General features: G+C 42.9%; 1 protein-coding gene and 1 long non-coding RNA gene across 3 annotated transcripts in view; one reads left to right on the forward strand and one right to left on the reverse strand.

Annotated features, from left to right (window-relative positions):
• Positions 1-370: 370 nt before the first annotated feature.
• The window catches only part of FOXJ2 (forkhead box J2), a 16,597-nt gene continuing 3,151 nt past the window's right edge, over positions 371-13,816 (reverse strand). Inside the window, exons 2-11 of one of the 2 annotated variants that reach the window (XM_072424142.1) lie at positions 11,177-11,495; positions 8,376-8,450; positions 7,269-7,349; positions 6,041-6,172; positions 5,199-5,328; positions 3,765-3,998; positions 3,581-3,682; positions 3,014-3,232; positions 2,294-2,404; positions 371-1,165 (exon numbers count right to left, since the gene is read on the reverse strand). In XM_072424142.1, coding sequence (XP_072280243.1) covers positions 1,062-1,165; positions 2,294-2,404; positions 3,014-3,232; positions 3,581-3,682; positions 3,765-3,998; positions 5,199-5,328; positions 6,041-6,172; positions 7,269-7,349; positions 8,376-8,450; positions 11,177-11,488 — 1,500 coding nt within the window. In that variant the 5' untranslated portion in view covers positions 11,489-11,495 and the 3' untranslated portion in view covers positions 371-1,061. Of the gene's footprint in view, positions 1,166-2,293; positions 2,405-3,013; positions 3,233-3,580; positions 3,683-3,764; positions 3,999-5,189; positions 5,329-6,040; positions 6,173-7,268; positions 7,350-8,375; positions 8,451-11,176; positions 11,496-13,816 lie in introns of both variants that reach the window. The other variant, XM_072424141.1, reaches the window with a different exon arrangement.
• LOC140339433 (uncharacterized) overlaps positions 9,446-13,816 on the forward strand; it is a 15,069-nt gene continuing 10,698 nt past the window's right edge. The window contains exons 1-2 of the long non-coding RNA XR_011922441.1: positions 9,446-9,885; positions 12,093-12,167. This is a non-coding gene — a long non-coding RNA (uncharacterized lncRNA). The remainder of the gene's footprint in view (positions 9,886-12,092; positions 12,168-13,816) is intronic.

Here is a 13,816-nt window from a genome sequence, read left to right on the forward strand (position 1 = left end):
GTAACCTGCAATTAAGAGTGTGTGTGGAGCTTTTTAGTTGTGGTTTGTGGGTACTCTCTATGCCTATGGGAAAGGTTTAGGATCTTTCCATTTACAAAATGACATGATGCTAAATAACCAGATAATATAAAGAAAACGTTTCCACTTTAAGGTGGTTTGGTAGCCACAACTTTGCCTAATAATCAGCAAGAGGTTAATTGTCCTCCAAGTCAATAGCCCCAAGGACCCACAGTGGCATAATCACCCTTTAGACCAGAAATGGACCCTCAGAGAGTCTGCCAAAAAATGAGGTATCTCTGTAAATCCATTATTGACCTTTTTTCTTTTTTTTTTTTTTTAAATACCCGCTTATTACCACAACTTTACACCATCAAGTTTGTTTGAGTTTATGGGATATAACAAGAGAGCATTTATGTAATAGCTTTGCCAATACAAGTGCCAGATAGTACAATAATGTATTTCACAACAAGATCGGTACTCCTAATAGACATCCAATGGTGAAACCCAAAAATGGTGAAAGATGACGGACAATCCAGCTGGTCTAAGTGCTGTTCCTGGAACTTGCAGGTCCGTTTAGGCAGCTGGTGAGGGGGAGCTACTGTACGATCTCCACCAGCTTTAGAGATCCAAGGTGGTTCTTGTAGCCCAATAACACTTTGTGCTGTGCAATAGGTGTATGCTTTATAAATAATTCATCCTGGCTTAGTTGCCAGACCTTCCTCGCCCCTTGAGTATCGCAATGGTCCTCACCCACTGTAAGGCCACAGTGCTTGGCACTTGGGGAACCCTGTAAGGGTTGGTTTTCCTGTAGCACACCGATCACTGTCCTCGTGGACATCACAGTGGGAGAGGTTGAAATGATTGTGCATGGGGGAAGGGGGTGCTTCTCTTCATTCATTCTTCCCTCCTTATCCATAGAGAAGGGGCATTTTGTCCCTGATTGTCGGGCAAAGATATATATTCATATATATATATATTTATAGAATTATATATGTCTATACACATGGAGGGCTTGCAGTACCCTCTCGTCACCTCCTGGGGGAAACGGGAGAGCCAAGGTTCTAAGCGATAGAGTCCCAGTCAAAGGTATCTTCAATTTCCTCGTTGTGCGGATGACGCAGTGCCGGACGGGGTGGTGGATACAAAGTTCGTGGTGGATGGCGACCTGCAAAGACAAAAATGGTAAGAAAAGACCCTGATTCCTAAAGGAAAGTTTCAAAATAAAGGTTATTGTTGAACTGATTAACAAAAACTGGCAGACAGAAGTTACAAAGCTGTCCTGCCATAATGTTTTTTAGTTAACAGCCCAAGGGAATTGAACCCAAGCTCTGAAATATACAGCTCTACTGTGCAAGCCATCATAACTATGCTCGATGATTGTTAGCACTCTGACAGTAGGGACAATTGAGGAGTCATGCCTATTGACGCACATTCCTACTTATGGACTGTTAAGAAAAGAGCACCATGAAAAGTCCTATGAATAAAAAGTTTCTCACAGAAGTAAAAAAACTCATCAACCAGGTTTTAGCTTTTATTTTTGGAAAAATACAACAAGGAATCTGTACACTACGGGTAAGCTGTGCTCTCTAGTTCTGGTGCTGAGTGGATAGGACTTAAAGAAAAAGATCAAATTTCCCTGCATGCACTGGGGTTGAAACTGCTGTGAGCTGGGGCGAACATTATTATTATTACACAGTATTTATATAGCGCCGACATATTACGCAGCGCTTTAGCCCATAGTCATGTCACTAGCTGTCCCTCAGAGCTCACAATCTAATGTCCCTACCATAGTCATATGTCAATAATACAGTCTAAGGTCAATTTGGGAGGAAGCCAACTAACCTAACTGGATGTTTTTGGATTATGGGAGGAAACCAGAGTACCCTGAGGAAAGCCACGCAAACAAAGAGAGAACCTGCAAACTCCATGCAGATAGTGTAATGGCCGAGGTTTGAAACTGGGACCCAGCGCTGCAAAGGCCAGAGTGCTAACCACTGAGCCCCATGCTGCCAGACACGACATGCAATTACAGGTTTGAATGATTCTGCACCAGCTGTATTTTGTACAAAGAATTCTATGTGTGTGAATTCTGTAACTGAACATCAGAGATTCCCGAAGCCTGACCTGGAAACTTGATAGGTAAGAGCTCCTGAGTGTGCATAGCAATTGCAGAACCCCTTTATTGTTTATGTTGCTCTTAGGTTTGTTGGAGTTGGCTTGCTATGGTCAATGTAGACACACTGGCTGCTCACAGATTGATCATTAATGAGGTCTTTGCTGTGTGAACACTCACCTTGCTGGCTGTATGTTGGCGGTGCTTGGGTGTGGATTGGATATCCGGGCGGTGCAGTGAAGTTATGACCACAAGACACTGGTGTTGGCTGGTTTTGTCCATAGGAGGCCACTGGAAGGTAAAACAACTTTCAGTAGTTTATATAATACCCATACAAAGTGCATTTATCCTTCCCACCACTCCTCTCATGCTCCCTTTCTTTGTAGTTCTCTTCATTGGCTTCCATTTCACCTTAGAATCAAATTCAAGCTCCTGTGCTTTGCTTTAAAATCCCTCCACAGTTCTTACGTTTCTGCCATGATAGTAAAATACTCCCCTAGCCGCTCTCTTTGCTCCTTTAATGACCTACTAATGACTTCCTCAATCATAACCTCCTCAAATGCAAGGCTCCAAAACTTTTCTAGAGCTGCCTGCCTCTCTGGAATGTTCTTCCTCGTCCTATTCGGCTTGCTCCGGCTTTCTGCACATTTAAAAGATCACTCAAAGCCCATCTTTCTAAACTTGCCTACCCATCTTCTTCTGTCTCTTAAAACCCTAATTGCCCACCAAATGGTAAATACACGACTCCTGCATGCAGTCAGACATCATACTGCTAGATATGTGATCGGGATATACAAAATGAAAGATCTTTCACAGCCCAATTTTTGTATTGTATTTGTACAATCTTTACACTATGATATGGTACCAATCAGTACACCTTATCTGCCTCCTTCCACTTACCTGCCATGGTGTGCCCAGGCTTGGCTCCTTGAAGTGCACAGGAACTGCTGGTGGTAGGAGGCATGCAGGGAGATTGGCAGGATGGTGTCTGGCCATGTGTAGGCGGCAGGAGACCTGTGTGGCTTAGCAAATGGGATAATGAATCGCACAGGCTGGCGATATGATGCTGGTCCAGGCTCCAGTTCTTCTGCTCAGCCTGGCGCAGGCTCTCCATGAGGTCTGGGGACATAAAAAAATATATATTTATGTTTCTTTTTAAATATTTCATGTCCTTCAGCTAAAAGAGCCCATAGATGATTTGTCAGCTGGCAGTGACAACTGCAAAGAGTGACTGACACAATATATAGCAGTGTTGAACAGAAAGTATATAGGAGACCTCTGTGGTCTTTTCTACAGAGCCCATGGTGTGCAGTTAGTGAACTTTTCAAACACAGAATGAGCAAGGTGTATACAGTCTGCTCCTAGAACAAGTCTCTGCCGCCTGTTATTATTTTACAACATGCTAGAAAGCATGATACCTCTATTAAAACCTTTAACCGAGAACTGTGAAGCTCTACTTTGACTCACCTGAGAATTGGGACAGGTCCACGGTTGACCAGTCCAGATTACTGACAATCTTGAAGCTCTCCTTTAGCGAGTCGATGTTGGAACACCAGTCGCTGGGAAGTCCTGGATGGATACAAAGCAGCGTGTGAGCTTTGTAGCTGGTATATTGTGTCAGTCCTTATACAGAAGAATATGAATTACTTACCCAGAGGCATGCTGGGGGCAGCCGGCCTGGGCATCTGCTGGGAGGGTAGGTAAGGTGGCTGCTGGTGCTGGCCTCCTTGATGGTGGGAAGATGAGGGGTTGTTGATGCTGGGGACATTGTGGGGGTGCATTGAGGAGGATTCCCCCGAATTCTGCTGGTACATGCAGCAGCTGGAGGAAGGTGGCGGTGGTGGTGCTTGTTGTTGTTGTACATCAGTAGGGAGAGGAGACAGCCCTGGAAGTAAAGAGGAGGAGAGTTACATCTTAAAAAGCAAACATCATATACCCCTTACGAAGTGCTGTCATTAGTTAGTTTGTTTGAACTATTGTACTAATATGGGAAAAATTCTGTTCAATATTTCACAAATTTTGTATGGCCTAGGGATGTCCGTATTTGCGTCTGTGGCTCAGCAGGTACATCTGAGACACAACAAGAGGACTTCCTCTTTTATAAAGTTGTCATATGAACAGGTGTCCTCATTGGAGGATCTTCCCATCTCCTGTTCTGGTGACAGTTCTAACATTGTGGATTTACCCATCACATTCTACACCCGTGACAATGATCACGGAACAAGCAGAGAGGGTAAGTGCAGCAATAAATGCCTGACAAGGACTTAAACCTTGCAAGCTTGTGATCAAAAAAGTTTAACATTTACGTTCATTTTATCTTTATTCAAAGCTCAGACATAACCCAGCCTTTTGTTCCAGGTCAGCAATTGAGAAAGCATTGAAGGCAAAATCTTAATATAACAGCCTGGAAACCAGACGTATTAAAGTGGGGGTTCAGCGATGGCAGACTCCACGCTCCATACATGACTGGGTCACCTTCAGCAACCTATTACAGTTACAGTGTCCGGTCTCCAGCACTGAGCAGGTATTATCTGTACATTGTGCTGGGTTTCTTTGTGTGTATGGGGAAGGAGAATAAGAAGCCAGCTGGGTAAATAAAAAAATAAAACCTTTCCTGATTTCTATATTCATAAGGCAGCTTGTGATTTACATTTAAAGGGTACCAGAACTTTCTAATAAAGTGCAGTCATCATGTTTCCTCTTTTCCCTGACCTGAAGTAATACCTCCTTTCCATCCACAGATCCATTCTTACTGGGAGCAGACAGCCAGTGGTCTCCCTGTTTGTTTCTATCCAGCACTAGATGAAGGGGTCTGTGCATTAGCCCCATAGACTTCAATGGAACGGGGTCATCAACCTATAGAAGTCAATGGGGAGGTAATGCACAGACATGTTACCTGCAGCACTTAAATGAAAGAAACAGGGGAAGCGTCTGCTGTAAGATCTGTGGAAGGTGGGGGAGTCATTATTTAGAGCCTAAATGTTCTTTGAGTCCCCCTTGGTCTTAAATATAACCCAAGGGCTCCACTGCACTACCTTACCAATTACCTTCCTGCACTACCCTTCTCCATTCTCACCCTGTTTACCCTGCAATGTACGGTACAGGCTGCGGAAGGAACAGCTAAGGTCGGGGATTTCCGAGAAGGAAAATTTGTAGCAGTCGTTGTTGTTGTAGGAAGGGGCCCTGGAGTCTGGCGGCATGTGTGTCGGGGCAGCCTGCAGAGAGAAGGAGAGGGCACAGATTAGGAATCAGTCAATAATAGCAAATTTAGAAAATGAGTTTAAAAAGTACATTGCATCTTTAGTGATGTTATATATTGAGGAAATATTGCAGGTTTTATTTTAAAGCCATTTTGTAACTTTTTACATTAAGTGCTTGTTCAGCCATATGATTAACTTAGCAATACGTAGATCAACCACTAGAGGGAGCTTTGTGGTACACTTTTAGCCTAAAGAGACCCTGTCATCAGACTATTGATTTTAACAAAAAAAAAAACCCATGTTAAATAAATGAGCTAGTAACATATTTTATCAATGTGAGTTACCTGTAAAATCTTTTGTAGACACACAAAAGCCTCAATACTGCTGCTGAGTATTTCCTTTTTCAATGTGATACAGCAGCCCTAGCAGACTTCAAGCTGTCACTCAAATGACACTTTACAATTTTTCCTTTTATCCCTTTCCTGGCAGCTTCAGAAATGTTATATTGGTAGGTGAAGGGAGGAGTGGAGGAGCTAGGCTAGCACAGACATTACAAAAAGAGGAGAGGGCTCTGCTAACAAAATAACTAGTCAAATCTTCAGTCTTTTGTTGCAAGTTAATAAAAAATAAATTATGAAAAGGAAGAATTTGAAGTACTTGATCTTGTGCCTTTTCCTTCCTCTACTCTTTCTCCTTTTTTTTCCTTAGACAAAAAATGGAGACTTACCTGGCTGTAGCTGGGGAGGGGGGAATTGTTCTCCATATGGTGTCCTTGTGCATTTTCGGTGGATACAGACACATCGCTGGTGTTACTTAGGGGGCTTTTATTCACTTCCTGTTCAGTGGAATCCTGAGAGAGCTATAAGTGATACAGAGAGTCCACATTAAATCCAGCAACACAGCTTCCTGTTTAATGCTTCTATTAGTTCTTGCTACACATTTAAAGGCAGCACAGTTGCTCAGTGGTTAGCACTCCGGCCTGTGCAGCGCTGGGTCCCAGGTTTGAATCTCGACCAGGACTCTATCTGCATGGAGTTTGTAGGTTCTCCCCGTGTTTGTGTGGGTTTCCTCCGGGTACTCCCGTTTCCTCCCACATTCCAAAAACATGCAGTTTGGTTAAATAGCTTCCCCAAAATTTGGCCTTGACTTGTATAATGGAAATAGACCAAGGTAGGGACCTTAGATTGTGAGCCCCATTGGGAGACAGCCAGTGACATGACTATGGACTTTGTACAGAGCTGCATAATATGTTGGCGCTTTTAACCTGCCATCCAAAAATCCTGTGCCTGGCTTTCTCTAGCCTTATTACTTTCTAAGTCACAACTTCTAATCTGCAGAAAAGTAATGTAGCAGCTGGAGATACAGGGAGACACAAGAACCTGGAAATGGGGAGATTGCAGGGGTGACTATGCTTGCAACATTGGGCCTGATTTACTAAAGCTCTCTAAGGCTGAAAAAGATAACCTTTTATCAGTTAAGATAGATGATCCAGCAAACCTGGAATGGATTTCTTCAGTCTTTAGTCCTGGACCAGATCCATTCCAGGTTTGCTGGATAACCCAGCTTGACTGATGAAAGTGTATCCTCTCCAGCCTTGCAAACCCTTAAATAATCAGACCCAATGCAGCTGCATTTACTGTACATTTGCATTTCTTTGCAAAATCAATCATGAATATTATTGTGCAGGACTATGAAAATGTTTCTTTTAATTTGAGTCCTTGGCTGTAGACTGTTTCAGGTTAATTTATAGAGCGCAGGGGACGCTGATTGCTGGAGGGACATTGGTGTGCACAGTACTATTGAATTTTCATGGCTTTGTGATGAAGGTGTTAACTTCTGAAAACTGTCTGTTTTCAGTATTTCTGCATTATGAGTTTCTATACATTTTTTCTTTCAGTGGGAATTGGTGTGAGAGTGGAAACAAGGTGGCGCCGGTGTAACAATGCCATTATTACCTCATCATCCGGGTGTGGCCTCTTCCTACGCGGCAAGGCAACGTCTTCCTTTGGGCAACTGTCAATCATCCAATATGATCCCTGGGAGGTCAAAATTTGCATAAATTAGACTCTTATAGTTACGTTTTCTGTCTACTTTCCCTTTCTGTTACCCTAAGATTTACATACTTTTCTTTATCATTCTAATAAATAAGTGGATAAAGGAATAATTGATCCTACTTTTGTATATTTCTCCCTTATTCTGTGCAGCACATACAGAGCATCCCCTTGTTCCATTCAGCAGCTTCCATTCAAAGAAAATACCAATACTTTCAAGTATGGAGGAGCATTCCATGTACACTGGGCAAATCACCAACCACTGGTTTTGCCACATGGAAAGAGCCCATAGCTCTGTGCAAGCTTTGCCATGGGTAGGGGTAGGAATAAAGAGGTTAACAACTTAAACTGCTTTTCTGTAGTATTGAACAATATTTTAATTACTGTCTGTGTTCCTGTTTACAGATAAAAGAAAAAAAAATTCACATGCTCTTGAAATAGTAAAAACTGATGTTGTTTTTACCTCCATATTTCCTCCTATCCCATCACATGGCAATATAGAGCTCCAAAAATGTTGGTGACAAGCATGGTGGCTCGGTGGTTAGCTCTCTGGCCTTTGCAGCCCTAGGTCCCAGGTTCGAATCTCGGCCAGGACACTATCTACATGGAGTTTGCAGGTTACCCCTGTGTTTGTGTGGGTTTCCTCCGGGTACTCCAGTAATCCCACACATTCAGACAAAAACATGCAGACTAATTGGCTTTACCCAAAATGGACCTTGGACTGTGGTAATGACATATGACTATGGTAGGGACATTAGATTGTGAGCCAGAGGGACAGTTAGTGATATGACTATGGGCTTTGTACAGTGTTGCATAATACGTCAGCACTATATAAATGATGTCCAGTGCAGTGGTAACCTTCCTACGTCTCTCCTGATTGCTCTGATATGGTTAAAGTATACATGGCATGAAAAGGTTAGTAATGGTGAACAATGCTAAGCTATGGAAAAGTCAGCACTGTGATCATTAACAGGACACTTCTCACCCTCATTGTCTAGAGTTTATACTGACCTTTCCTGGGTCATCCCTGGGGCGCGGCACTTTCCTGAAACACTTGTTCAGCGACAGGTTATGGCGGATTGAGTTCTGAAAGACACAAAGCATTAGGAGTCAGTATCAATTTTTACAATAGTTCAATACTCGTACACAAGCTGGAAAGGTCCTGAAGGTGGATGGATTAAACGCTTGACACAAAGAGACACATCATAATATAACCTCTGATTCAGTGATTGATGCTAGATGTACGCTTATGTCTGGGTACACATGGGCAATAATTGTCGTTGGAAAGGTTCTTTCACAATCCTTTCCAAGGACAAAAGACTACACGATGCATAAACGAGCGCTGTACATTCAGCACCGTTCTGCTCTATGGAGAGGAGAGGGGGGAGAATGACGGAGCAGCACCCCGCTGTGCTCTTTACCCACTTCCATTATGTTTGTTCCTCAGTCGCTGTGGATTAATGTTTTGACTTGTATATCATTATATTATTTAAACCTAAAAAAGGTCACATCACTGGTAGTGACCAACATTCTTTCTATGATGACGTGCCAGGCCCTGTGTGTTGTGCCAGATGTGCACTGCAAGCAATGACTTTTCATTCTGTCACTGGCCTCATAATCTTACAGGGTGGCATTGCCAGATTTCAATGACCTGCCCATTAAATTAGATGGACATCCAAGCAAGATACTAATATGCCCTGTATGACGGAGAAAGCATCAGTGGCTAGTCATATGAAACCTTCTTGATTTGTGTAACATTGATGGCTTGATATCTGGTTACAGAAGGCATCGATGTTGAAAGTGGACCATGGGGAAGTCTTTTCATACTCACCTACCCATCCTCTTCTGTCGCCTTAACCCTCACTAGACACCCACCATTCCATATCTCTTTTCCTATTGTGTGATACTTCCCCTACCTCCTAGATTGTAAGCTCTTTGGGGGCAGGCTCCTCTCCTCCTCCTGTGTCACTGTCTGGCGCTATATAAATCCTGTTTATTAATATTAGTAATATTAATAATAATAATAATAATAATAATAATAATAAAATGGGGTTTATTAATGATGAAATATTCACCTATTATGCTATTCAACTTTCAAGATTCCATTTAAATCCAAAACAGCTGTTACAAGGTGAATTTCCCTGTGAATCATTATTAAATAGACCCCAGGTTTACAATAAGCCCAGTGCTCAACCCAGAAATTTTTTTAAGCTGGGTGGGATAAAATTTTAGGCTGGTGGCAGCCCCTGTATTATGACCCAACTGTTCTGTAACCAACCAAAAACAGCCCGGTGATTACTGAAATGTGCCGGGTGGTGCGCCTAGCTAAAAGGGGCTGGGGAGAACACTGAAGCCACAGGATGGCCTTTGCAGACTAATTTATACTATTGTGCATGTAGCTCAGATTTAATAAGCTGGTCATTACGGAGTTTCCTTTTTTTTCCTTGCAGGTCTCTTCAAGCAAATCCAACACAAAACTGTTAAGCTAACAAACTTTGGAAAGAATAGACTGGATTCAAAGGTATGCATTTCTTTAAAGAGTACATGAAAACTACAACTAATGGGCCTGATTTATTAAAGATCTCCAAGATTTGAGAAGATAGACTATTATGGGAGAAACTGAGTGATCCAGCAAACCTAAAATGCATTTCCTAAAATCAGTTTCTATTGGCAAATGTTTTCAATCCTTGACCAGATCTATTTCAGGTTTGCTTTTTTACCCAAGTTCTCCCATGATAGTCTATCTTTTCCAATCTGAGAGCTTTCGTAAATCAGACCCAATGTGCTGCTTCATTGTGGTTCCATTTTCTTTAAATAGCACCCTGAAACACTAAGGCAACCCATTTGCATTGGGGTGTGTGTGCTAGTACATTGACATTGAAAGTTTGTGTTTGATTTTGGCCATGCATTCTCTCCAAAAGAAAGGAGGAAGCACCTTAGTTGTTACTGGAAGAGGTGACCCTATTGGGAGATTTCTTAAATTGTAAATTATTATCTGTTCACAAGACAATAATGATCAGAACATATAGAAGGTGAAATGCCACACTGTGCAAAACAAAACATTTTAGCATTTAGTCCATTCACAGAAAAAGTGCCAGTATGCTTATAAAAGGGTCCCCTGAACCCATATAATTCAACTTTGCCTGCACTTTTCTGCTACTCATGCCTTGAACATCAACAATACTTGATGATTCCGGTTGAGGTTGCTGTTGCTGGCTTCATCTGTACATTACGGCTGCCTGGCTGGTATGTTAGCCATACCTAAACTTTATGGGTCAATGACCTGGAACAAGTCCAAAAAAAATCAGAAGTCCTTACTACCATACTGAGTCAGTGGCCCTGATTTATTAAAGCTCCCCAGGACTGGAGCTTTCATCTGTGAAGCTGGGTGATCCAGCAAACCTACAATAGATTTCCTAAAAGTAATTTTCCATTTGTTAGCAAATGTTTTCAATCCTGGACCAGATCTATTTCATCAGTGAAGCTGGGTGATCCAGCAAACCTGGAAGTGTATACTCTCCAGCCTTGGAGAGCTTTAATAAATCAGGGCCAATTACAAAAATGTATTACAGCAAAAGGTTCAGTATTACAGCCAGGGAACTAAGTCCACAATAGCATCCAGTGTTCTCCCCAGCCCCTTTTAGCAGGGCGCACCACTTGGCACTTTTCAGTAACCACCCGGCTGTTTTTGGGTAGTCACTTAAGAGTTGGCTCACAATACAGGGGCTGCCACCCGCCCACAATTTCTTCCTACCCAGCTTAAAAAATTGAACACTGGCATCCCTTTTTTTCTGGGTTCATAGCTGCCTTACCTTCCATCCCACTCCAGCATTACGGTAATATGGGAAGTTATCACAAATCCAGCGGTAGATTTCACTGAGGGTCATACGCCTGGCGGGAGCTGAATTTATGGCATACTGGATAAGATTGGCGTAACTATAAGGCGGTTTGCCATCACGGTGGGCAGCTGCTTCTTCCTTGGTTAGCATGGCGTTAGAGTCGGTGGGGGACCCTGGTCCTTTCCGCCCTCCGGTGCCTTGCTGGGACCCCTTCATGGCAGCCTGGATGGTCAGCTGTGGGAGCCAATCTATGGAGGTCAGGCTACTGCCCAGGTCTGACGCCATCTTGAGGCTGGGGGGGAAAAAAAATAAAGGTTAATGTAAATGCCTCTACAAAGCATACATTTTTTTAAGCTTTTTCTATCTTTGCATATCAGTCTTCAGTGTTCAACACAGACATTTTCTTAAGCTGTATGGGTAGAAGCTGCAGGGGGGTGGCAGCCCATGTATTGTGATCCAATTCTTTAGTAACCACCCAAAAACAGCTGGGTGGTCGCTGAAAAGTGTCAGGTGTTGCACCCAGCTAAAAGGGGCCGGGGGGAACAGGGAGACTTTATTATAGTACTGTATATGATTGATTCCTGAAATCTGATTGGTTGTTTATTATAAATAAACCTTTGTCTTCTGCAGACATAATATGGAGCCAAGCTATGCAACAAAACATAATCTGCCTTTCATTTTCTCACCTACTTTTAATAAAAATTAGCAATCTGGTTTCTTTAGACAACACAGACACCCAAAATAGACTTGACACCTGATAGATTTTTTTTCATGTTATATACAAACATGTTAAGTGATGTGTCATTGCAGCACACCCAGATATTTATTACTCTCACATAACTTTCACAGTACTTCCCCTGACAATGCCTGCATTTGCTTCTCTCTCCAGAAGGTACAAGCCGTCTTTGTTCAGGCATCATTCAGAGTCACCATCTACTTCTTAGACTGAGATGCCAGCTCAGAGGTAACATAATAATGTAAATCCAAATGTCTGGTATAGATCAACCTTCCACCTTGTGTGCCCTTAGGGAAGCCCCTATCTCTCCTTCATAGGCTAAAGTCAGCATATTTGCATTGGGTCTATTTGTACAGTGAATAATTTGCATTAAAAATGAGTCAGGGCCATATAGTGCATGTACAGCCCTATTAGTGACTGGTGTGTGTAGGCGTTATAAAGAATATCCAATACTTGTTTTTTAATTTTGGATACAGAAGGGAATGATTGATACTCAGTTCTGGTGACCAGGGCAGATTGTGAGTCTACATCAGACTTGTATCATAAAAAGCCGACTCATTTCATGAGTTCAAAGGATCCCCCTTTCTCAGGGTGTGATTCTGTTAATTGAAGTGTATTAGAATGATAACATTGGAGGGATGGGGAGAACCTGCTTCCGTGGGGGAAGCCAATTACCCTAACAGAATGTTTTTGTATTGTGGGAGGAAATCGGAGTACCCAGAAGAAATCCACGCAAACAAAGGGGGAACCTGCAAACTCCATGCAGATAGTGTCTTGGCCAAGATTCAGACCTGGGACCCAGCACTGCAAAGGCCAGAGTGCTAACCACTGAGCCACCGTGCTGCCCCATATTCAAAACCCCCAATATGTGCAGCCAGGTGCATCAATTTGAGTGCCCACCTCATGCAGCTAACAACATAATTACCAATGCTAAGTATGGGCTCAATTTACAGCAGATACATCAATCCCAAAGCCTTGCATTGGAGGAAAATATTTCAAGAGCAATTACCAACATTTGCAGCCAGGTACAACTGCGCCAATGCATCACCATGTTCAGCCGGGTACATCATTCCCAATGCCCAGCATGTACATTCAAGTACAAATGTCTCCTAGATTGTAAGCTCTTCGGGGCAAGGTCGTTTCCTCCTCCTGTGTCACTGTATCTGTCTGTCATTTGCAACCCCTGTTTAATGTACAGCGCTGTGCAATATGTTGGCACTATATAAATCCTGTTTAATATTAATGTCCAACAAACTTCTAACCAGAATCTGCAGCTGGGTACATCATTTCCAATGCCCAACATGTACAGCCAGGAACATTGAACCCAATATCCAGCAATGTTCGGCCAGGTACATCATCCACAATGCCCTCCATGTGCAGGTAGGAACAATGAATATGGTCCCAATGGCCAGCAAGTGCAACCAGGGGGTGACTACTGAAAAAGAACCTGTCACTTGGGGGTTCTTTAATTGGCATGATACAGTGAAGAAGAAATGTTTTATAAAAAGTTTACTAAAATGAAGGATAAACATTAAAACAAACATTTTTGGTACACCCTGCCATGGTTCATCTGCCACGGCCAATGGCTATTTAGCTCTAGGAGGCCCTCATCCCGGGGTTCCCCCAAGGCCTTTTTTTATCTGCCTGAGGAGTCCTTACATTGCCTGCAAGAGCCTTAGGGGTCCTCTAGGGCCTGTACCAGCTGCCTGAGGAGTCTTTACTTTGCCTGCAGGAGCCCTAGGGGTCCTCTGGTGCCTGCCTGAGGAGTCTTTACATTGCCTGCAGGAGCCTTAGGGGTCCTCCAGGGCCTGTCCCTGCTGCATGAGAAATCTTTACATTGCCTGCAGGAGCCTTAGGAGTCCTCCAGGGCCTGTCCC

The sequence above is a fragment of the Pyxicephalus adspersus genome, chromosome 10 (genome assembly GCF_032062135.1).
Source record: "Pyxicephalus adspersus chromosome 10, UCB_Pads_2.0, whole genome shotgun sequence".
In the NCBI taxonomy this organism is placed as follows: Eukaryota; Metazoa; Chordata; class Amphibia; order Anura; family Pyxicephalidae; genus Pyxicephalus; species Pyxicephalus adspersus.